The sequence below is a fragment of the Thermobia domestica genome, chromosome 8 (genome assembly GCF_964235325.1).
Source record: "Thermobia domestica chromosome 8, izTheDome1.hap1.1, whole genome shotgun sequence".
Classification (NCBI taxonomy): Eukaryota; Metazoa; Arthropoda; class Insecta; order Zygentoma; family Lepismatidae; genus Thermobia; species Thermobia domestica.
Window position 1 is genome coordinate 193,745,032 of NC_137461.1, and position 26,741 is coordinate 193,771,772.

The 26,741-nt window shown below is 35.4% G+C and overlaps 1 protein-coding gene across 1 annotated transcript in view; it reads left to right on the forward strand.

Moving 5' to 3' along the window:
- Nucleotides 1–434: 434 nt before the first annotated feature.
- The window catches only part of LOC145693403 (ATP-binding cassette sub-family C member 4-like), a 242,808-nt gene continuing 216,501 nt past the window's right edge, over nt 435–26,741 (forward strand). The window contains exon 1 of the mRNA XM_081769370.1: nt 435–670. Coding sequence (XP_081625496.1) covers nt 666–670 — 5 coding nt within the window. The 5' untranslated portion in view covers nt 435–665. The remainder of the gene's footprint in view (nt 671–26,741) is intronic.

The following is a 26,741-nucleotide window of genomic DNA, read 5'->3' on the forward strand; positions in this document are numbered from 1 at the left end:
GATAGCGAACTTCTATGTAATGTCTTGTATGTAAGTCTTGTTTCACATTCGCTGTTAAAATTGGAAATAAATTATCATCGGTATGCCATATAAATAGAGATTATTATTATTATTATTATTATTATTATTATTATTATTATTATTATTATTATTATTATTATTATTACAGCTGGTATGATTGTTTCCATTTTATTTTACTATCAATATGCCATACCGGGTCGTACTGACCCTATTCGGTTACCGTTCACATTTCTACTCTAATTTTATATATATCACATCAATAATATTAGAAACTGCTGGTAAATTCAAATAAAATTGTAAGGATAATACTGTATATGCATAGCTGGTGATAAAATGCTTGAAAGAAATGCAAACTATCCAAGGGTATAAATTATGTACGTACACAATTGTCTTTGAACCTATCGGCCGGTTATCAGCACGCTTACCTCGACCTGTCTGATTGCTGGCTAGTATGCTTGTAACTAGGCATTGAGCTCACTCGTTCACTGGAGTAAATATGATATGAACGCTGTGTTCGTTTAGTCAAACTCTACAAATGTGTTTAACTTGTAATATGAAAGTGTTCTTGTGTTTTAACATATATTTGTGAAGAACTATTTTTGTTAATGGCTATTTCAACGTAAAATATATTACAAAGTACGATTATGAGGTATGTTTATTTACATTATTCTTTTGATTAATAGTTTTAATTGAAACACTACAACAACACTTTTGGTTGAATACTTTAAAGGTAATTAATGTTTTTGATAATCATGTAAAATGTATACGTAATAACTTTTGTATATTTCGTTTCCGCAACACAGGTACACGATAAGCAAAGAAAATGACAATACAAATAATAATTATTTGTATTTCAGTTGTAGTATAGGTAAATTCACTAACTGGACTAGACGTGGTACCACTATTAGAATCAGCGGCGCAAATCTGTCTTCACATCGGGAGGACGGGTGAAACCGTTCTCATTTTTTTTTTTTTTTAAAGCGAAATTCAAAATATTTATGAAATTGAAAAACAACCCTGTGAACGATCAGGGGAGCAGAGTTGTCTTCAACATTGGGAGGCGGGCAGATTTAAGGCTTGCTCTAGGGGAACATAAATTTCATCTCACTTTCCTTAGTGGCAGTCGGACACAAATACACCCCCCAAAAAATCAAATCGGATTATTAGGGGGTATAGTTCCCCAGTTTCAAGATTTAGGGGACATGTCCCCCTCATCGCCACGAAATTTGCATCAGAGGTTAGGATTCAAAGAAAGAAAGAAAGAAAGAGAAGATAATTAACAGTTGACCATTTAAGTTTCTCCTCTTATATATTCCCAACCATTTCTTATGTGGTGCGGGAAGCGCGGTGGCTCAGTGGTAGAACGTTCACCTCTGGTGCTTGGGGTCAGTGGTTCGATCCCAACTCGCGCCGTGTGGACTGTGGTAGACAAACACCCTGCTCGTGGGTTTTCTCGGGGTTCTCCCGTTTCCTCCCACTTTCTTCATTCCACCATTTCACTCATCTCTCATCATCACCGTCTCTAGCCTAACCGACATAACCGGTGGACCCCCCTCGTGGCTACGCCCCTGAGCATTGCTACGAGTCCCAAATTCAATGTTGCGTTCCCCATCATACAGTTTTATGTGGAAATTATCAAGAGTATAAAATATACTTATTTTATAAAAGAAATATGTTTATACTAAAATACTATCCACAGAGGGGGGGGGGAGCGATTCTACATACTAACTTATTAATATTTGATTCACAAATTACTGTAGAAGAAGCCTTCATTGTCAATATAAGCTAAGAATTAACTTGTAAAGCTAAAATCCATCTACAGAATGTGTAGCAACACTGTTTAAAATTATGTAATTTTGAGAACTTATCAAATTATATTGCTGTAATCTTATAGATGAAAAGTAAATAAAAAAATAGTTTTAAAAAGTTCCCACAAATACGCCATTTTAAGCACTATATCAAATTTAACTATTTTTCAACGAACTTAAAAAGTTCGTTACTGAATTCTCTATGTCTGTGTGTCTGTCTGTCCGCCTGTCTGTTATTTGCGAGTTTTTCAATTTTGAACCCTGCATTCGATAGAGCATCGAAAACTATCAGAGGATGTGATTAAATTTTTCGTGTCACTCTTATCTTCTCGAGATATTGGCCAAAAAATCGCCGATTTCCAGAGATTTAAGGAGCAATATCTTGGGAACCGCACATCATAGAGAGATCATATTGGTGTTGATCAATATCTAAAACAGGGATGCAAATAAGCAACAAAATCATACTCGCCCAAGAAAAAGCTACTAGGCCACATCCCACAATAGGAATCATTTACTTACTTTTGGTATTTTCTGGTTCCTGTGGTCCCTTACTCGATTCCCGGCCAAGTAAGTTTGTGATGAACAAAATCATATCCGTGTGTTTTCTCAGAGTACTCCCGTTTCCTCCCAGATTTGTGGGATATTAAATTGAAGGATTTCATTAAATTTGGAACGCCTTTTTGTTTCGTAATTTCATGTAGCAACAAAAACACCGAGCAAAGTAATACAATGATTAATCCTAAAAATGAGTTTTACGTGGAGTGGTGATGAAAGATGTCCTATACCAGAGTGTTTGATATGTGGAGAAAAACATTCTGATACGAGCATAGCACCAAATAAGTTTCTGCGCTTTATTTCAACAAAACAGAAATACCAGCAGTTGACTATTTGAAAGAAATTTTAAAGTAGAAATAAAAAGCAGTTCTGGGTAAGAAATCATTTTGCATTGTTCAGCACTTGTGAACTTCAGCTTATTGAACAAAAAGAAGCTAGCAGACCTCAATAACAACTGTACTTTAATACAAAGAATTAGATTTACGTAGTTTTTGTATTTCTATTCACCGAGAGTTCCTTTGTAAGTAAAAGAGCTCCCATTGATCTCACGACTACCAACAGGCATAATAATAATAATAATAATAATAATAATAATAATAAGAAGAAGAAGAAGAAGAAGAATAGATAAGCTTTTCGCATACATTATTCTTGATTGTTTTTTTTTCTTGCTGCAAATCTACAAAATCGCACCATAAAATTCGCTGAATACTTGACACAGGTCACAAGTCAGTGGATAGTAACCGTAATCCACCGAAGGATAGCCCCAACAAGTGTTTTAAATCTCAACAATGTATGTTGCCAATTGTATCGCAAGAAATTTTACGGAAAACAAATGAGCTTATTATTTTCTTATTGTTATTCTAATATTCATTCTTACCTTTACTTTCATCGTTTACTTCTGAATAAATAACTACATTATTTAAATATTTGCGATATACTTCTATTTGAGCCCGGGTAAATCTGCCCATCTTAATTTGTATCATGCTTTTCCTCTTATTGGCGCCTGCAAGTAAGGTTGCAACTTACTAATATGAATATAGAAGATTACACAGACCAGTAAGTTCTATACGTAAAAATGCACAAAATTATTTGTATTATTTCTCTCTCCGTAGTTCTGCGAATAGATGCAACAGTAGTTTTAAAAGAAATGCTGTATTATCATATATGAATCTGGATAACTATTAAATAACTCTTCTTTTTCTGACAAAATCGTACCATTTGCTACTGGCTATGCTGCTGAGACGCATTTGACTAACATGGAGACTTACGGAAGTGTCACTCACCGATTTGAATGAAACTTTGCATACTTGTAGAACATCGAAAAATAATCGACATGTATTTTTTTTATTTCGGCAATGATGCCGGTTTAAGAGTAGAAACCGCCCTTCGAACTACTTAGGGATAATCTCCAAGCATAGATAGAAAACAATCATTTAATGTAGAAGAAAACATAATGCCAGGGGGGTGTTAGAACAACTGATTCAGAATCTGACATCAAAATTACAAAATTCAAAATGGCGGATCCAATATGATGATTACAATTACAAAAGGCTTCTGGTTTGAAATGCTTTATACTTAGGCAAGAACATAGTTAGCAGGGGTTACTGCGAGAAGGTTGCTGACCGATTTGAAACCCCTTTCTGTACGTACTTTAACGGGATGCTTGATTAAAGTGAGTCTCTGCACCACTCACTATCCGAGGTGCTTATTTACAGTGAGCCCCTCGTCTCTCACTATTCGGGGTGTTTATTGAAAGTGAAACTTTCGCCTCTCACTAGTCGATGTGTTTATTTAAAGTGAGTCCCCTCGCCTCTCACTACGTCAGAACTTCATACATCCTCAATTGTTATAATTATGAAAAATGCGTGTGATGTATAAACATAGTTTACACCACGCACACCTATTACGTAAATAACTGTAAACAAATCACAAAATGCTGAAGAATCTTTGAAGCAAAATGTTACGGGATTTTCAAATGCAGGTGCTTTTTCTTCCAAATAACCGCTTTTGTACCACGCACACCTAATGAGATTTTCAAAATCTGGCAGAAGAAAACTGACTATGAATCAGAGATTGAATCTTTATTATATTATTACGGAGATGTAAATTTATGTTATAGAGAAGGACAATGTCACAAAAATGTCTCAAGAAGTTTTTCCATGGCCTAAAGAAGAACAAATCAAGAGGCTGAATCCTACCAGTTGTTCCTGCAGGAAGGGTTTCTATTTTGAGGTACTCTTTTGTTCTTAAAATAGGTTCAAAATTTGATAAATTGTGATCACTCCACGAATCAAATAACAGAATAGACTTTGCATTAGACTCTGGAAGAAAAACTTCCTGAAACCAGGATCTCACAAGACTTGTTAATTTTCCCTAATTTGATGCTTCCACAAGAGCATTTTCAAATTTAAAGAGGTTGTTTTGGACTATAGTGAGAAGCGAGGGACCTCGCTTTCAATAAGCACCCCAGATAGTGAGAGACGAGAGGACTCACTTTAAATAAGCACCCCTAATAGTGGGAGGCGCAGAGATGTACTTTAATGAAGCACACTGTTAAAATACGTACAGAAAGGGGTTTCAAATCGGTCAGCAACCTTCTCACAATAACCCTTGCCAACTACGATTGTTCTTGCCTAACTGCAAAGCATTTCAAACCAGAAGCCTTTTTGTAATTGTAATCACCATATTGGATCCGCCATTTTGAATTTTGTAATTTTGACGTCAGATTTTGCATCAGATCTTCTACTTCCCCCTCCATGCTTTCTGTGGCTTATCGTTGGGCTTAGTTTCTTGCAACAACTGCACCTTATACGTGCGCAAACGTAATCGTTTGTGTACCACAACATGCACTGTTGACTTTGGAATTGCCAATTGTCTGTTCGATGCGCGAATGGACTTCCTCGGCCTACGTGAGAAACGCTCTCTTATTGCTTCAACATTTTCTTCTGACACACACGATTTACCTCCGCTGTGTTGTTTCACTACACTCTTCGTTGATAAAAATTGATCCTTCCACGCCTGGATACTGATGCGTGATGGAGGATCTTTGTGGTCAACATGTCGAAAGTTTCGTTGAACTTGAACAACATTTTTGTCTCTGGAAACTACCACACCCATTGCGCCTTTTCGACTGCTGACGCTATTTCTGTTTATCGGTGATACTAGCACCGTCACCGGTAGGTGTTCAAGTATGAAAATTTGCTGAACAAAACTTTTTGAGTTTTCCTTCAATATGAATGTTTTTTTCTTTTTTTGTATCTCTGACCATATTAAAACTACACGCACTTAAAAACCGTCAGTCCCATTGCGGACACTCGGTACAATATACACATATATATATATATATATATATATATATATATATATATATATATATATATATATATATATATCATGTGTGTGTGTATGTGTAGACAGCTGCGGATCCGGATCCAGGATATGATCAATGGAGCAGCTAAACCATAGTTTGCCGCTTTAATCCAGTGTAAAGAAAGTAGGATTGAAGTCCATTATCCAGTGTATACATGAGCGACAAGGGGGCTGACCTCCCCTCTGAAATTACTGTTGCGCTCATTGTTTATACAAAAGAAACATTATCAGCAATTTAGTTACGATTTATGAATGTATCCGTTAATACACTATTGTATAAGCGTTGAGAAATAGACAATAATCTGTAGCCCATAGATTGCACTGAGATAATCGAAATCATTCGATGTCGAAGCAAGTAGGCGCTGTATATCCGAAAGCATGAAATATATACTTGCGCAGAGAATCCGTGGTATTAGTAAAAAGTAACATTTTCAGACGGCCATATAGAGGAAAACCATTCAGTGTTGCCAGATCTACTGATTTTGCAGGAGGTCTCCTGTTTTTTCTACGTTCTACTGTTCTACTGCGAAAGAAAATGAAAAGTGATCAATCTCCTGCTTTTTTCTTACTTCTAGAAGTTGAAGAAATATATTATTATTAATATTGAATTTTCGATGTTTTCTCACATAAAAAAAAAAAAAAAACAATTTTCTCTGTTATCATACACAAAACTCTGTAGAGCATATAGCTATAGAGCTTTACTGTATATAATATGAATCCAAAGAATACAACTGTACGTCATCTTCTATATGCATTATGGTTTGTATTTTACAAGTAAGTGTTGTTTAGATTGGGACTTGGTTGGAAGAGTGGGTTAGATCATTTCTCCACGATCGTCAGCAAGAAATCGTCTTACGCCACGATCACGTGTGACTGTACCATATAGCTACGTTATCGCTACGTGCATGAAAAACATTTTCCCACTCCACTTTGCTCTTTCACTACGTTTTACTTCACACACGTGTAGAGATGCAAAAAAGCCGGCTTTTTGTGAATCGATGGTTTTTTTGTACATAAAAAGCCGGCTTTTTGGGAAAAAACGAGAATTTTGGAAATTTTGACTCTTTTCATTTTCATGATTTTTCTATTTGAATAGCTTTCTTGTAATATACTCTAAAGTTAAATAAGATTTCATGACCTAAATACCATATTTCGCTCTGGAATTCACCATCATGGTGAATGGAGCACATGCTTTATGAATTAAAGAAAACATACAGTACGTAGTATTTGAGGGCAGTTGTAGAGGATATTTAACTTTATTTTAACTTCTGAGTTATCGACTTTTTTCTTCCGTGTTTCATCCGTGTTTCATTTCTAAGAGATTAGTAGACCTACTCTAGCTTCTAGCACATAAGTTAAACCTATGTTTTTCAATATATCCGTCAGAGCGTAAGTTTGTCAGTATAATCTGTCAGGGTACTTCCACATTTTTGTTATACTGTAGCTGTGCAATGATTTAGCAGTAATCTTCCGGACACAACCTTGAATACAGTTGTATGAAAATAGTCAGTGGCGTATTCAGAAAAGTATTTTGGGAGGTGTTTCTCTGCTTAATGTTTGGTTTTTCTAAAATTTCCTAATTTTTATTTGGGAGGAGCTTGAAGTTTATAAGTATAGGAATAACTAATATTTCCTTTTGTTTATATTCTTTAATAATCTTCCGGATACAACCTTGAAGACCATTTTATAATGATAATCAGTAGCGAATTTAGAAAAGTATTTTGGGATGGTTTTTCCATATTAATGTTTAGTTTTTCTAAAAATACCTAATTTTTATTTGAGGAGAGCTTGAAGTTTATGAGAAAAGGCATAACAGATATTTCGATTGTTTTAAATTCCGTAATTTCGGGGTACAGGCGTCAATCTGTAAGACATCCCCACCCTAACACCCTTCACAAATCTGTCACTGCTGGTAATTAGTAAAAACAACGATTTAAAAACGATAAGAAACGAAGTCGGCCAGAATTCACAGTACACGCATTATCTCTACATTAACAGATACAATTAAGAAAAACTTTTTGTCAAAATGGTCGAATGCGGGGTTGAATCCCGGACTTCCCGATAGAAGCGCAAAAGCTAACCACTCCCTCATGGTTGTTGTGCAGTTGTGCTTAACTTAAATATATTCTCTCTCTCTATGGCCTACGGAATCCGAAAGTTTAATGCCGCGTTCACAAAAGCTCTCCACTGACTTCAATCCTTAGCCAACTGGATCCAGTTTTTACTTTGTATTCCTATTTCTGCGAGATCCATTTTAATATTGTCCTCCCATCTGCGTCTAAGTCTTCCTAATGGACGTTTTCGGATTGGACGTTTCCAGTTAAAACTTTGAAAGCGTTCCTACCTTCTTCCATCCTGGCTGCATGACCTGCCCACCTGAGCCTCCTAGACTTAATGACCGTAACGATGTTTGGTAAACCGTATAAATTATGCAGTTCTTCGTTATGAAGTTTCCCCTCATGCCCGTTCCTCTTGGGTCCGAATATTCGTCTCAGGATTTTATTTTCAAATACTTTCAGTCTCCGTTCTTCCCTCATCGCAATCGACCATGTTTCACAACCATACAGAACAACAGACGTGATTATCGCTTTATATATTTTAAGCTTTAAATTCCTCGACAGAATTCGCGACGACAAAATATTTTGAACTGAATAATAACACGAATTTCCTGATTTCAGTCGACATTTCATTTCTTTGTGGATATGATTTTGGTCTGATAATATTGATCCTAGATATTTGAAAGTACCCACATTGTCGAAAGTATTATTTGATATTTTAACGGATCCACAATTTGCCGTATTAGGATCCCGGTGAACTTCCATGTATTTAGTTTTCTCTGCATTTACTTCTAAACCAATGTCGCTGCAAGCGTTCAGTAAGGCCTATGCATTTCTTTCTATTGTTCTCCTATCATCCCCTATTACATTTACATCATCAGCATACGCCGTAACCTGGTGAATACAATTCAGCTCTAGGGCCTGGTTGCTATCTTTAATCTTCCTTATAGCGTACTCCGGAACAATGCTGAATAATAATGCCGATAACGCATGTCCTTGTTTCAGACCATTTTCGACGTTGAAACTCATGGACAATAATTTTTCTACTCGTACTTTACTCTGGTATTCATTTAACACATTTTAATTAATCTAACTAGCTTTTTCGGTATTCCGAATTCTGTAAGAATTGTACAGCGGGGGACACTTCTAAATGGTACAGCCATATAGAGATTTACGGCTAAGGTGTACCATTTAGAAGTGTCCCCCGCTGTACAATACTTCCCTCCTATTCGAGTCGTAAACCTTTTTAAAATCAATAAACAGCTGATGTACTGGGTAATGCATTCCGTTTCTTTTCAAGTATTTATCGAATAGTAAATATCTGGTCGATAGTTGATCGATTTCCCTAAATCCGCACTGATAATCTCCAATAATTTCATCTGTGTATGGAACCAATCTTGTTAATATAATGTTAAGAGAAATGCCTCGCTAATTATTACAATAAGTTTTGTCGCCTTTCTTGTGAATTGAAACAGTGATTGATTCTTTCCACTCTTTTTAAATGTATTCCATAGTTTTTTTTTAAAAAAAGTTGAATTCTTGTTAAAAATTCAGAACCTTTCAGGATTGGGTAAAGCGTGATGGTGGTTATAAGCCTTGGAAACCACACGATCAGATGAACGGTCTATTACGCATGTGATCCATGAACAGAAAATTCGGTACTTGCCCGATTCTAAACAAGCTTAAGGAACAGTCAGTGCATTATAGAATTCTGAATTTTACCGATTTTGCAGATCCGAAGCACCTGATAGGTGGTAACAGATTATTACATATGTGATCAATGAATGAAAAATTTGTTCTAAATATCATACAATGTATATGAAAGTTAAAACTTAAAAGTTTCAAGAATATGTAGAACCACCCGAAACCAAGGTTATTATATAAATGTATTTCTCTCATGTTTTATTTTATTTTGTTTCAAAAAGAGGGTTGTAATATTTTGAAGTAAAAATACTACATACAATTTTGCTAGTAATTTGTGTATCATTTTTTTAAAAAATAAAAGTACTTACTTTTGTGTATAAGAGGTAGAAAAAATTATTACATCTATTGGTTAATCCTTAGGAATTAATAATGTAAATATGTTAAGAATTAAAAAAAAACAATATTTTCGAAATTCATGATTTAATTTAGGTTTTATATTATTACCTACATCAACCACTAATTAAAAGAGTTTTTGTGCTGTAGAGAAGCGAAACAAAGTCTGCTTTATCAATTTAAAGCAAAATTTTGAAAAAAGCTCAAAATTTCCCAAGCAAAAAAGCGAAGCAGAAAAATCCGAGTTTTTTTTCAAAAAAGCTGTTTTTTTTTCGAGCCCTTGCATCTCTACACACGTGTGTATCAAATAATAATATAAATCGAAACTTTTCCCTTCCATTTGTTCAACGTAGTTTATCGGAAATGAATTCTGGACTGCTTGTTTTGACTACACTTCCCCTAATAATGGCAAATTTTATTGCCCCCCCCGGATTTCCATTCAAACGCCAGCAATGTATATGTCTACTGATTTATTCTCCTTTTTTATCTTCGAATCTCCTGCTTTTCCAACTGACTGATCTGGCACCACTGCAACCATTAGGTTTTTCTTCTGATATTGAGATATTTTCTAAAATTCTGAGATTACAAGATAATTAGGATATGGTACCTCACAAGAAAAAAGTGAATGCAATACTGCACTTTCGAAACAGTTTAAATATTCTCGAAAATTATATTGCAATATAGTAAGCCAGAGTGTGTCCAAATTTATCCTCGAAAAAGAAATCGCACATAGTACGTATCTGTTTTAATACTTGCTTCATTTTGTATAGTGTATAGTATTTTGAGATAGATTTGTTGAACTATATAAAATAACACTAACTGTTTTATGTGAAGTACAAATATATATATATATATATATATATATTCAAAGTAATGTCCACTGTTTGGCGTTCTTTTTTGTAATTATTTACAGTTGTAGGCAAGTGGATTGTTATCTCGGCTTTATCAGAAAAAATAACCAGTATTCCGCTCGAAACCTTGTTTCGCCTTAAGAATCGAGTGCACATTATCAACCATAATTTTTAGTCGACCTAAATACTTCCTGGCAAAGACCTTCGTTGGTAACGAAGTAAACACAAAACGTTCCGTTCATTTCTAATCATCCATCGTGTACAGTCAGCGACAAAAGTTCTTTCCGTTTGATGAAATTAGTTTCGTAAGTAACTTCAAAATGGAAGGACAATTTGAGTACAGTTTTCAGTAAACTATAAAAGTATGTAATTTTCTGTACTTTCCACCCGTACCGTTCTTCCCAAAATGAAGTTTGGCAAAGGAAAAAACTTTTTGTCGCTGACTATACAAACTAAACAATAGTACATAGTTGTGAACGAACCTCACCTCTATGGACTGGTGTAACCAAGATATTTTGCTAGGGTGCCGTTGAACCCTTATTCCAAAGAATAATGAAACTATATTACATACCTGTACCTTACTATACAAACAAGATAATATACTGTACTTCGAAAGAAACTCTCAATTGCTTGCAGAAATATGAAAAGAATGGGATAGATGCACCAGTGGTCAGCCGTTTTCCAGAAGTGAGCCATAGAACACAAAAGAATATTGAATAGGAAATTGTAGCTTAATCCCAAAGGAATTACTATTAAAAAATCTAAAACAGAGTTTCTGTAGTTATCTTCAAAGTTTTTCTCTAATTGGGGATCCGAAACATACCGATTTATCTAGGACAGTATCGGATTTACATTATCTGCATCCCCACAATTTGTTCGGGACTCCAAATGACCTGGTTTACCTCCGAAACATAAGTTAATTTCATTCGTGTGATATTTATAGAATATTTAGTTTTTATTAGTCATCGATTCTCATTTGACGAGCATTGATCTGTTACAAATAGAGCCCCGTTTAACCGAATTTGATGGAGGCGATTGGTGCTTCGGTTAAACGAAAATTCTGTTAAACCAGAATAAAACTTTTTGATATCCAGTATTGTATACTGTATACAAATCTCAACTGGCATTGTCTGTTGACCTTTACAGTACAGTGCAGGTGCTAAAAATAAACGGGGATAGGAGAGTAGATTAAGTCAACCCATCGTAACGAAAAGAACTTTATCTTTAATAAATAACTGTTAGATCAAAATAAAGACAGTACTCGATGTTTTTAAATAAAAGACGCGCACAAATAAATACATTTTTAAAGTTTGTTTAGTGACACGGTTAACCCGAAAATTCGGTTAAACAGCATAGTAAAGTGCATATAGCCCCCTGCTACTAAAAATAATTAAGAGCCGCATTTCGCTTCATATAAAAGTTTGCTTTTAACGTTAATGAATTATTATTATTTTAGTGCATGTGTGAAGGTTTTTTTTTTTTTTTTTAAACATGCAGGAAAAGATATTGTGGAGTAATTACTGCATTGCATTTTAATGTTAGAACGTACAAGCCTTTGTCCTGCCATCAGGACGCACCTCCTCAATGGAAAGAATATGAGTTTGTCTTTCCGGAAGAACGGAAACCTTCCAGCAGTACGCATTTTAAAATATAAGAGTAGGTTTAGTGTTTCTGAGTTACCACCGAAATTCGCTCTACTCCACACATGATTGGTGTTTGGTGGATCAAAAAAGGAGCATAAACACACGTACGATCACCTTTAGAAAACATCTCGCCATTATTGAATTAACAGTAGTACCAACATGATTCTTTGTTGCGCTAAAACTAGAGTTCATGCTCTTTCCACGGAAGAACTTTCTGTCCTGCTAGACATACTCAAAGTACTCTAATTTATAGATAAACATGGTAGGACTTTTATGACGTTACGTCCTGCCGGAAGGACGTTGTACGTTCTAAGGTTAAAGTCAGTTTCCCAGTATTTGGCCGAGCGGTAACTGACTACTGGAAATAATTTTTGTTATTGCATCAGAATTTCATACTTTTACGTATGATAGTATTACCAACAGAGAGGAATAACAAAAAAGCAATCTTCGATCCAGTTTTAAAGTAGGCAGCCCCATCATCTCAAGTGGGCGAATACTAGATACACATTGGCCAGTATCCAACCATTTTGCTTTTTCTTTTAATGTTTAGATTGCAGTGTATGCAACTGAAACATTTTAACAAGTGCACTAGTGAACGTCGATATAGGAGATTGTGAGATTTAAGCTATCGAGTTTTTGACCATTACACACTTTCGGCTATTATGCGTTATACTAAGCCCGTTTACACTGCTGGTTCTAAAAGGCCAATGCCAAACAGAACTACGTTTTCGAAATCTATTTCACGAAGAACCATTCAACCTAATGAATAATCTATTTATTTCTTTATTTCTTTCTCTCTCTCTCTCTCTCTCTCTCTCTCTCTCTCTCGTAGTAAGCACCTCGATGAAATTGAATTCTTAGGTGGAAGGGTAGGGACTGAACTATGTAAAACTATATAGATTGAACTTTCTTTCCCAGCTTACTTAAAAATTAGAAAATGTGACATACCATTAAATGTACCGAATCGAGAACATTCCATTATATTTACTCATATATTCTCAAACCTATTCCAGAACATAAATTTCTCTAAGCAGAATCATCTCACTCAACTTCATTAAACCATTACTTTATAAACAATTGAGCACTATGCTTAATATCAAACAAACGAAAACATAAAGTTATTGAAATAATTCCTGGCCTTAGCATTCAAAGCTAGAGAATACGAAATATAATAAAATTCAGAACAAAATAACAGAAACATATTAGGGAAAGGAAAAGAAAAATCCAAGTATAGAAATAAGCTACAAATAGAAGAATACTCGTACCTTCAGATATAGCTCAAACTTTGGGATTAAACTTAAACCACCCATATCGAATATAATGTTATGAATGTTTACAAATAGATAAACAAGTAACTTTGGGAACTATGATATAAATATGATAACTAACATATAAATGTCTTACCTTAAACAACTATGAAATAAATGCGATACAGGTATTTTAATAAGCCCATAAAACAAAGAAAAAAGAAAGACAAAACAACAGAAAAGTTTTTTAAAAAGTAATGTAACTTAATTTAGAACTTGGAGAGAGAAAAGAGAAAGTTCACTCCAAACCATAAACGAAAATTTCTCCTTCTTCTGAAAAAAAGCGAAAATTGTTAGAATGAATAAACAGGGATTACTACAGATTAAAATAGTTACCCTTAAGATTTTTCGATACAGTTAATATTATACTACTACAAATAAAAATAACTTTGGGAACAAACTGAAACAAACAAACTATATGGTACGAAATACAAAGAAGATATGTTACTTTAAAACAAAACATCCCAAAAATAATCCAAGAATCTATATAAATCAATAGCAGTTGTACAGATAATAGTAAGTAAATTGTAAGTGATAACAGCGAAAACTCGTATATTGAGTTATAAACTGAAAAACACAGAAAAGAAACTGCTGTCAGACACCATTAACATATTTTCTGCAATGCAAGGTTCTTCCTGAAACTACTGTGAAACAATAGCTGTTTTCTTCCCACTCTACATTGTAGACTATCGAATGCCAGAGAAGAAATTAAATTGCAAGTCAACAAAATTACTGAAAAAGTTAAGATGTAAACAGTGTACCTATATCCCTCATTAACTGAAAATTCCCTAAGCAACTTAGTACAAAACGAAGATTACTACATCAATCTAGAGCTAAAAGAATAGTCTCCAAAAGTTCCAAATATGAAGAGCCACGAAGTACAGTCAAAATGAAAGATTTATTGCCAAAGAGACAATTAATTTTATTATGATGTAGCAAAAAGATTAAAAGAGAGAGAAAAAATAGTGTCATCCCATTTCGTCTGACAATTTATCAGCTATCATTTACGGATAAAAATCACATCTTTTATTTTAGACGAAATGCTAATTTGCATTTACCCTAATTCTCATCCCATCTATCAATCTTATCAATGAGGAAATACGCCCTATACAGATCTGATGTTTCAAACCAGCACAGACATTTCAAACAACTGCTCCATCTTAACTCAACTCACCGTGAATATGTCTCAAATATAAAATGTGTTTTAATATTCTGAAATAGATTTAGATGAGCCCGTCCGAAGATATAATATAATCAGAAGTTGTAGCTGTTAATACTCATAAATGATGAAGCTATGATCTAAGAAAATTTGAGAAATATGAACCCAGAAAATTGTAAAATTTAAAGATAAATTGAAATAACTTCAAATTTATTGAACAATACTTAAGAAATACTAGTAGCATTATACATGCTACAAAGATTATCAAAATCATTATCATCATGCTGTAAGTAATGCAGTGTTGTCTACTCGGTATGTTACATACATATAATGACTAAATAATGTACAAAAAATATATATGTCCAATATGTACATCCCACATCAAAAAAATTGCGACAGCTAACGCTGTGCAGCTGCGCCACCCAATATACACCTTCTTATCCCATAATCGTGTATGGTAAAGAGACCCCCTCTCTCTCTACCTTTCTTCTCTCCCATACTAAAATTAGCTAACAACATCAACGCAATTCTAATTTCAAACTACACATGTATTAGTATCGATAAAATGAAATAACAAAATTGAGACGAAACAAGATTCATAAGTTGATTTAGGGAGAAACTGAAACACACACAATGAAAAATTGAAACCAATTGATATATATTACACAGAGGTTCAGAAATGAGGCAGAGAGAGGGAGAGAGAAGGCGAGAGAAGAAGAAAAAGAAAAGGGAGAACAGATAAAAATGTGGAATTTTAAACTTAGTAAGAAAAGAACCTAACAATATAAAGTTCTGTTACCAGAAATCCAACAGTAATATAGAAATAACGCTTCTTTTTATATATTGTTTTCAGGACTGTTAGAATATATAGAGGATGCTTGAAACATTCATTAAGTCAATTTCATAAAGAATAGCATACTCAGTTTCCAGTAGAACTGTAGATCTCACACACATCTAAGATAATGTCAAAAGTTTAACACATGCTTTGCTTCCGCGAGGTTCGGTTGTAAATTCGGTAGTGTTCATTGGACGTACTGATGCAAATTACATTCTAATAAACCCAGTAGGTAGCGTAAGTCATATCTTCCATTCCAGACTGCTAATGCAAACTGAACAAAAAAACAAGAAAGAAACGAAAAAAAGAAAGAAAGAGAGATAAAATTGAATGTGTGCTATTTTACTGCTAAATTTATTTTTATTTCTGTATTTTTTCGTGGATTGTATATTGTTTCCTTTATTAGTGGGCACTAATTTCTCTCTAGGTTGTCAAATAAATGAGTTTCGTAGTGCACTTAGGTGCAAATAACCTTACAGGAAGAAGCTTGATCGTTCCAAAGATCAAGGCTAAAGTAAGTAATATTTGGGTTCAAGTTTCCGGTGGCATGATATTGTAGCGGCAACGTAATGGAGTTACAATTAATAAAGCTGTCCAGCATAGGTTCAAATTATGTTCACGCCCAAGTTGCATTTTTACAAAGTGATAGTGAGGAATCGATTTCTCATATTAGACGTGCAATGCTTAATAATGTGGAAGCAAACACCTTTATCATGATAGAGACGATTTACGAATGTTGGTTGGGAAAGGGCAAAGGATTTACCAGAACATTCGAAACACTTCATTGATCTGCAGTAATCACTTTTCGTGTTATCGTTCTCAGAATGAAATATTACAGCATTTGTTCGACAAAGTTTGGATAAAGCAATCGGTGGTGTAATGGTATAGTACCAGACTTCCAAGCGGAAAATCTCGGTTCGATTCCCCGCCATGTAGTATAACTTTTTCGCATAAAATAATGGCTGCAAACAGAGATTTATCTTCTGTTGGAGAACTTACAAAGCATCACTTGTGAGAATTCGAATAAACAGTGTGTGCGTTCTTCATCATACACTGTAATGATAAGTATGTTTCATATTTAAATTCGTCTCTCTCTCTTTCTTTTTTGACGTTTCCCTATCCTGTCGTTGCATCTTTCACTTCACCCCTCTCACTCTCTTATACACACACACTTCATGTGCGTGTGCATGTTCCAAAGTTAAAACGGAGCAGGAGATCGATTGACCTGGTCTGGAGAATGTAATTAACTGACAATTTCAGCTTCGAGTTTTTCCTGCTCTGGGCATAACATCTCCAGTCCTGGCCATCTCTGAAAGAAATACTGTTTAAACGCAAGGGAATAAGCAAAATATCTTTTTTATCATCTGGGTTACCGAGTGTCAGTCGAATTACCGGGTCACTACTGGTTTGAATCCTCTACCCAATGGTAGTCCATAAGCAAACCAACATCATCCGACTGACACTATGATCCGTTTGAACTCTAGCGTGTTCATTCTAGCTGTGTAAATTACAACGTTATATTCGCAAGAGATGAAAGGGATGCTGGATGTTCGGAAAAGATAAATCTTCGGAAAAGACTAGAAAATGGCAATCTGTTTGGTTATTTGGAAACAAAATTTTATTTATACTAGTTCGACACAAATTTGTTTCCATCCTATAATTCAATGTGATTTATTCACGTTGAAATTTGAAACATGCAAGGTCTGCTACAACTGTAAAGAACATCCAATTTTCCATTTTAACATTTGTAACTTTTCATTATGACATGGTTTGGAATTTTAATATAGGATATTTCTGATAAAAATTTAGCAGTGAAATAGCATACATTCAATTTTATCTCTCTTTCTTTCTTTTTTTCGTTTCTTTCTTGTTTTTTTGTTCAGTTTGCATTAGCAGTCTGGAATGGAAGATATGACCTACGCTACCTACTGGGTTTATTAGAATGTAATTTGCAACAATACGTCCAATGAACACTACCGAATTTACAACCGAATCACGCGGACACAAAGCATGTGTTAAACCGTTGACATTATGTTCGTTGTGTCTGTGAGGTCTACAGTTCTACTGGAAATTAAGTATATTATCCTTTTTTAAATTGACTTAATGAATGTTTCAAACATCCTCTATATATTCAAATAGTCCTGATTAAATATATATAAACAAACGTTATTTCTATATTACTGTTGGATTTCTGGTAACGGAACTTTATATTGTTAGGTTCTTTTCTTACTGTTTAAAATTCCACATTTTTATCTGTTCTCCCTTTTCTTTTTCTTCTCCTTCTCTCTCTCTCTCTCTCTCTCTCTGCCTCATTTCTGAACCTCTGTGTAATATATATCAATTGGTTTTAATTTTTCATTGTGTGTGTTTCATTTTCTCCCTAAATTAACTTATGAATCTTGTTTCGTCTCGTTTTTTTTATTTCATTTTATCGATACTAATACATGTGTAGTTTGAAATTAGAATTGCGTTGATGTTGTTAGCTAATTTTAGTATGGGAGAGAAGAAAGAAGGAGAGAGAGGGGGTCTCTTTAGTATACACGATTATGGGATAAGAAGGTGTATATTGGGTGGCGTAGCTGCACAGCGTTAGCTGACGCAATTTTTTTGATACGGAGTGTACCAATGTAGCAAACTTTAAAAGTTTTTTTGAGGATAATTTTTGCTACAGTTTTGATCCATAGATTATAAAGTACATGAGAAAAATAATGGTTATTGATGAAAGTAGTTCCAGAAAGGACTATCATAATCACAAATACAAGCATTACATACACTCACTCAACTGTGTTCTTCGAATATTAAACCATCTTTCAACTTTCTTTTAAAGAACATTCCAAATGGAATAGTTTCCAAAAAAACACACACATTTCTCATATTAAAATATTTCAATCATTCAAACAATAGAATATAAATAATCATCAAAGAATCAGGCCAAGAAAAGAGAGCAATGAGAAAATCACTAATATTAATATCGGCTAGTCGAATGATTAGCATATAGAATTCACACACATCATGTTAATGTGAATCTTATGAACTCTAACATCTTTTCGTGTGGTTTTCCTCTTTGGAAGAAACTTTGTTGGAGAACAGTAGGAAACGTCATACGCAGGCGAAATACCGTCAAATACTAAAATCAAACAAATACTGTTGAAATAAAGGCTGCAATAGCTAGCTATATAAGTAACTGATTTGCTGGAGACTTATGTATTGTACAGCCTTGATCTGTATATTAGAAGAAGTGATTATTTTCTATTGAAGTTGCTCTGAAGAGGACGTTCCTAACTTCAAGTACAAAATTATGTAGGCTGGCAAAACAGTGTTGTCAGAGTATAAAATTATATGTTAGTAATTTTGCAAAGAATATTCCGAGCAAGGATCAAGACTGGAACAACCTATCTGTTCAAATTATTTTTAAATTTTTCATCTACTGCTACGTATTGGATATATTCTTGGCCATTGTTAGCTAGTCATCCTTCTTGTGTATCTAAAATATCAACCTCGAATATTCGGACACATTGTAAAAAACGAAATTAGATAGCTAGAGGCTGAATTTTAAAGCATAAAGATTGTTTGTATCATATCTAAAAACGTAATGCACACATTGGTTGGTATTTGAATTACGGAATGTTTTCTTCTATTCCTGTGTCAAGGCAGCATAAAAATGGATGGATAGATGGATGAGGGTTTATCGTCTCTTTCAGCAGCGAGGCTATTTTTTGAGTGACGTAATACGTAACCCTCCTTGCATGATTTTGTGTCCCTGGTCCTTCCTCAGGAACCATGATTCCTGGTCGAAGGGTCATTGTCCAGGAGTTCATAGTACTACGCCCTTTAAATTATGTTAATGAGTATGATGGTCCACTTCTTAAAATTTTGAGCGGGATGCGTATGGCTTCTTCTTCAATTCTGGAAATTCCCAACGCTAAAAATTTGATTTGGTAGTATAGGACCACAGTTCTTACCTCATAAGATTAGTTAATCCATCCCGTACTCTTTTATAGGTAAAAAAAAATGCCAAAAATTGAAATTTGAAAAGTTTTTTTTTTTTTATCTGATTTATCCTCTTTGATGAGGCTTTATCACATAATATGGTTATATGGATGAGTACAGAATTCCATTTCCTCTTATAAGACATGAGTACATTGACATACATCTCTCAAATTTTGTGAAGGATGCACTGGCCCACCCCTCAACTTTGGGAATTGTCAAAAAATAAAAATTTATAAGGTTTCTCTAAGACTAGAATCACAGAGTGATTTTTTTAAAACTCACGGATTTCATTTGCGTCTAGAATTTCTAACTGATGTCCGATTTTCATGCGGTTTGTGGCAAATGATCAAAGAAGGATGGGAGATTTAAGTGTTAGTGAGAATACAAATTAAGTGTTAGTGGCAACACCCATAAATCACATGTTGAATAGCTATAGCAGGTTTTTTTGCGACAAATGACTGAGATACTTCTTGGGCGGCCTAAGGAGTCGATAATTGATTTCCACAACACCAGCTTTTGGGGTCCAATGTTTCCCCGTTCCACTCAGAACCAATCCTGCTTTTTCCAATTTATTCGCTAGCGACAATATTATGCTTCTGCCTGGGGTAGAACGTGAGACAAATTTGCTTCTAAATATTCTTTGCATACCAACAACAGATTCCATTATCCAAAAATTTTAACGATAAACTCGTGTTGCTCTAAAGACTACACTATTCTCACTGTGTCCTGATCATACTCACACACCAGCACAGAATTCTACAGCACAATTCCCAATGGGTCAATCCATACGAAGTGGTCCAGAGGTGGTTCCTCGACCATCTCCGAAAATTATGAACCTTTGAGTGTGACGAACCTTATGTATGAGAAGGTCAATAACACCATTCACGTTGTCGTATGTACAGTCACGAACATGAATAAATAGAGACTAAAGGCATTATTTATTATGGCTCCAACTTCCATTTATTAAGTGGAAGTCACTGTACAGTAGTGACTGTACAAGTATTCCTGAATGGCGGCCATCTTTGTTGTCGTTGGAGTGCATTTTTTTGCATTTGGACGCGTTTACGAAAACTACAGTTGCTGAGGACGTACGTATCAAACGAACACCAAACAAAAACGAATGTTCAGAGGAGAGACTGAGATACACGGAGAATATATTCTTGCTTCTAAATAAATATGCATGGTTGCAAACCAATACATGAAATCAGTAGAAAAAGTACAGAAAATTACACTTTTAAAGGGGCTGTAATTTGGAATGGCATAAAGTGGGGGTCATAAGTTTTGTGCTGAATACTATTCCATGTAAAGAGTATGCAGAAATATTCATACCCATGATACGACTGGCACCATAAATTTCTGGGGGTCCGAAAGTTGAAGTTTGAGATTTTGATGCCATGTTTGGGGTGTAATATCTCAGGAGGGCAAAGTGCTAAAAATTGCAAAGTAATTCTGAATGTGAATAAACTATTGCAAAAAAAAAAAAATCATGACTGATATTACATGGAGAAAAAAGTGAGGACATGGTAAAAACGCGAAGAAAGCACGCGCGTGACGATGGTCGTAGCCCGAAAAAGTTTAAATGTTTTGATATGTTTCGTGCTGGATTTCAAAAACTACGCATGGTTCAGCAAATACCCCGCTTTTGTTTGTGTTCAGTTGTGCAAAAGCTTGTGAGTGGCGTTTGTTCCATGTTTCTAACTCCATGATCATTGCCACGTCTACGGAATGGACAATTTATCTTGATCATCTGCTATAACGGACAAACCAAAATAGAGAGAAAAGCGAAACTTTGCACGAAGCAACTATAAGAAGGAGGACATCTTTGTATGTATTAAAAAGAATGACTCAACAAACAGTGTTGCAAACCCAACATAAAGTTATATTTTTTCAAATGGCATAACGTCAGATTATTACATATTTGAAATTAAAGTTTCAAATGTAATCTTAAAGTGGCACTTTCATTATTCAGTATTGCAAACTAAGGATGTTATAGTATCACAAACATCCAAAGTTCGGAAGCTTTTAACGTTAATACAACATAACGGAGATGCACAGGATAATACACATCGAAAGTACTTTAATGTTGGATACCATGGTCATAGTATGACTTGTTTCGAATGAATAGCAACAACGTTACCAGGGCTTGAATATTTAATTTTTTGTTGAAAATTTTATTTTTTATTATTTAAAAAATTCTGACAAGGGAACCTTCCGAAAATGATAGTTGCAGGGAAAGATGTAACCTATGCCAATTGAAAGAGCTGTAACAGAGATGTTCATTCCCAAAAAATTAGCTGCCCATAGCAATAAGTTCAAGAAATATAAGGGGTGGAAGTTCGAGAAACAGCAAGGTTGGACAAGGGATGAAAAGTGAAAATTCCACAAAAAAGGAGGGCACGGCAAAATACAATGCTGACAAGTGATGAATAGAAAGAGACTTGCCATAATAGGGAACAAATGAAGGCCACCAGTGAGGTTAACAGTGTTGCCAACTGCAATGAAAAGTACATGTTTTGCAAAGAGCACTATATGAAGTAAGTGCAATATTCAGTGTCAACCTATAATGCAGAACATAAGATATGACGTGTATAATCAGTGGTACAATATAACAAAAGAAAATAGAAAAACAGAAGTACGAAAAATACGGAAAAGACGAAGTTGGCCATAATGCGCCACATTTGATCACGATATGTGCATATTAGAATGAACAAAACAAGAAAGCACGAACTATGCAGGAAACCGTCGTACCTAGAGTCGAAAAGAAAAACGAGTTCCAAAGTTGGCAACACTGGCCATGAAAAACCAGACAATTCTAATATAGTTAGGCCACTCGCTTTACAAAAAGAAAATTCCGGCTACAGGGATTAGCCTTCGCATCATTTGTACATGCTCGTCAACATTGTACGTGCAATTGTTCGATGAGACAATGGTCCAAACAGAAGATACATTTGCAGTGAGCACAGCGGAATACTGCCGATCCGTCACACATGATACAATGATCGCCTGTGAATGTCTCGAAATAGTACTCTAGAGGTGTCGGAACCTTTGGTGGTCTTTCTATCCATATCCACACCTGTAGAAAGTAAACATAGTCAATGGCTTGATCTGCTGTGTGCTGCTGTCTGCAGTACTATCACCGCCTATATCATATATCCAGAGTGTCCCACCTAACTCTGCGACTGAAATAGTTTCAAAGCGAAAAAAAAATGTGACACATCCAGTTGTGCAGGAATGTACCCATGTCAGCGAGCGACAAACTTCTGTGAGTCGCAAGTGACCCCAAGTAGCCCCATCATAGGATCCCAGGGGCCAACTTCAAAATTTCAAATAGCACCATCGGTCGAGTTATATTTCTTTCGATAATTCTTGGAATATGCAACAACGCATATCAGAAATATTTACTATATGGGATTTCAAAATGATCGCCAAAAATATCTGCTCGGTGACAAGATCAACGTGCATTTTTGGCAGCCATTTTGAAACCTGTGCTTCATATAGCAAATGTTTCTTATAGGCGGTGTTGCATCTATCCAGAGAAATATCGTCCGCCCCCTGTTCCCATTTGAAATGTTGCGGTTGACCCCTCGAGCCTTATGATGGGGGTCCTGGAGGACTTGCTTCTTACAAAGTTTTCTTGGCCCTCGGCATGAGTACATTCCTGTGCAATTGGATTTGCAACATCTCTTTTCCCTTCGCAGCAATTTGAGATCACAATGTTCGATGCCATGTTAAGACACAACATATATTTGTGGCGGCCATTTTGAAAACCATGCTTCATATAGCAAATGTTTTCTATAGGTGTTGTTGCACATTCCATGATCTATAGAAAGAGGTACCACTCGGTCTCTGTTGCCATTTGAAAGTTTGAAGTTGGCTCCTGGGGCCCTATGATGGGGATCCTGGGGACACTTGCTTCTCAGACTTTTATCCCCCCTTGACATTGGTACATTCCTGCACAACTGGATCCGTCACATTTTTGTTCGTTTCGCAAATCTTGCAGGTCACAAAGTTTGCTGGGACACTCTGTATATTCCCACATACGACCCAACCATGACATAATGTTCACTACTTCTATTATCGGTTGTTGGCTCAACGCAACCATTTCATGTTCCCCGACTTGACATTGCCTCAATCACTCTAGCATTGATGCATTCCGAGTGATGCCTGTTGCCGGAATTTTCTTTTTGTGAAGCGAGTGGCCTAACTATATTAGATTTGTCTGGATGTTCATGGCCAGTGTTACCAACTTTGGAACTTGTTTTTCTTTTCGGCTCTAGGTACGTCGGTTTCCTGCATAGTTGGTGCTTCTTGTTTTGTTCATTCTAATATGCACATATCATAATCAAATGTGGCGCATTATGGCCAACTCCGTCTTTTCCGTATTTTTCGTACTTCTGTTTTTTTCTATTTTCTTTTGTTATATTGTACCACTGATTATACACTCATATTTTATGTTCTACATTATAGGCTGACACTGAATATTGCACTCACTTCATATAGTGCTCTTTGCAAAACATGTACTTTTCATTGCAGTTGGCAACACTGTTAACTCCACTGGTGGCCTTCATTTGCTTTGTTCCCTATTGTGGTAAGTCTCTTTCTATACATCACTTGTCAGCATTGTATTTTTCCGTACCCACCTTTTTTGCGGAATTTGCGCTTTCCCCCCTTGTCCAACCTTGCTGTTTCCCGAACTTCCACCCCTTATATTTCTTGAACCTGTTGCTATGGGCAGCTAATTTTTTGGGAATGAACATCTCTGTTACAGCTCTTTCAATTGGCATAGGCCACATCTTTCCCTGCAACTATCATTTTCGGAAGGTTCCCTTGTGAGATAAGTATCGTATCTAGTTACTTGTATGATTTGTATGGATGTGTAAATATTTTGTTATATACAGCACTTCGATATCTCAAACCGTTCCGGAGATATGATAGACATTGCTGAAGTTTGCTACACTGCTTAAATCGTGTAATTGTGAGAAGTTGTTTTAATTACAGCTACTAAAGCTATTGCTGTAATGCTATAGAAGAGAAGGGAAACAAAAATAATTCTAAATATTTTCCACAAATTCGCCATTTTCAGCAAGATAGGATAGATAGGTGTAACGCAAATTTGTGAACACATTAACTTCCGTAACTGGGACTGGATTTCAATGATACTTTGCTGATATATTAAGTGCCTTAATACCGCGGTACAGTTCGACGATGGGTATCGTGGGTGCAAGGAGGAGCTAACCCCCTTACCATATAGAGGTGGCAATGATCATGGAGCTAGAAAGATGACACAAACGCCACTCGCAAGCTTTTGCACAACTGAATAGAAACAAAAGCGGGCCTAATTGCCGAACCATGCGTAGTTTTAGAGATCTAGCATGAAACATATCAAAACATTTAAATTTTTCTGAGCGACGACTATCGTCACGCGCGTGCTTTCTTCGTGTTTTTACCATGTCCTCACTTTTTTCTCTATGTAATATCAGTCATGATTTTTTTTTTTGCAATAGTTTATTCACATTCAGAATTACTTTGCAATTTTTAGCACTTTGCCCTCCTGAGATATTACGGCGCAAACATGGCATCAAAATCTCAAACTTTAACTTTCGGCCCCCCAGAAATCTATAGTGCCAGTCGTATCATAGGTGTGGATATTTCTGCATACTTTTTACATGCAATAGTATTCAACACAAAACTTATGACCCCCACTTTATGCCATTCCAAATTACAGCCCCCTTAAAAGTGTAATTTTCTGTACTTTTTCTACTGATTTCATTTAATTTATTTAGAAGAAAGAAAATATATATTATCCGTGTATCTCAGTCTCTCCTCTAAACATTCGTTTTTGTTTGGTGTTTGTCTGATACGTACGTCCTCAGCAACTGTAGTTTTCGTAAACGTTTGCAAATGCAAAAAATGGCACTCCACCGACAACAAAGATGACCGCCATTCAGGAACACTTGTACATACGACAACGTGAATGATGTTATTGACCTTCTCATACACTAGGTTCATCACACTCCAATCTCAATTTTCGGAGGTGGTCGAGCAACCTTTTCCCTATCTTTGGACCACTTTAGATGGATTGACCCCAATACAATGGCCCAGTTTCCTGTTTCTTATTGAGCATGGCGTGGTTGCCATATAACGAAGAAATCTTAAATCTCCACACCGCACCGTAACTCATTCCAATTGTAAGGTACACCGGCGAATATTTGCTGTTTTTCTTCAGGCATGTCCGATATTACCCCGGATGAATTTAAACCATAAACATAGTTCCATAAATCTCCCACCCTTCCTTGATCATTTGCAACAAACCACATGAAAATCGGACAAATTTGATTGGTTCTGCTTGTCCCTTTTTAGGAATAAAAAATAGTCAAAAATTTAAATTTAGGCTCTTTTTGTTCTAATTATCTTCTTTGATGAGGCTTTATAACTTACATGATTATATAGTTGAGTAGAAGGGTACATTTTCGTTCATAACACAAGAATACATTAATGTAAAGAGTATATAGAGAATTGCCAAAATCAGAAGTTGATAGATGTTCTGTAGAACTCGAATATATACTTCTGTAAATTTGGTTGATCCTGTTTTCCCCCTTCTCTGAGTAAAATATTACCAAAAATATACGTAATCAATACTATTCACCACGTGATAGCTACTGGGTGATTCTTCATCTAATTTACAGTCTTTGAAGAACCTTTATTGTATTTTCTGGTCATACAGATATGTACATGAGTCGATTCTATTTTGTATAACACGGTTATTTTGATACATCCATGTTAAATTTTGGGAAGGGTTGTTGGCCCACCGTAAATTTGGGAATTGTCAGAAAGTGAGAACTGGTAAATGTTATCCAGAATGCAAATGTATACCTATGTAAATTTGGTTATTCGTCTTGTATCCTTCTATGATAAAAAAAAATTGCCAAACATATACGTAATTAGCACTGAATATTTTGGTGGGAAATTTGAACATAAGGTGGGATTTTGAATATAGGGCTTGAATGTCGAATCCCTGTGCAACAAGATGAGATTTTATTATAACATATTGATGAGTGCATTGATTTCTACTCTTGAGTAGGGTATGCGTACTATGATACATTCCTTTG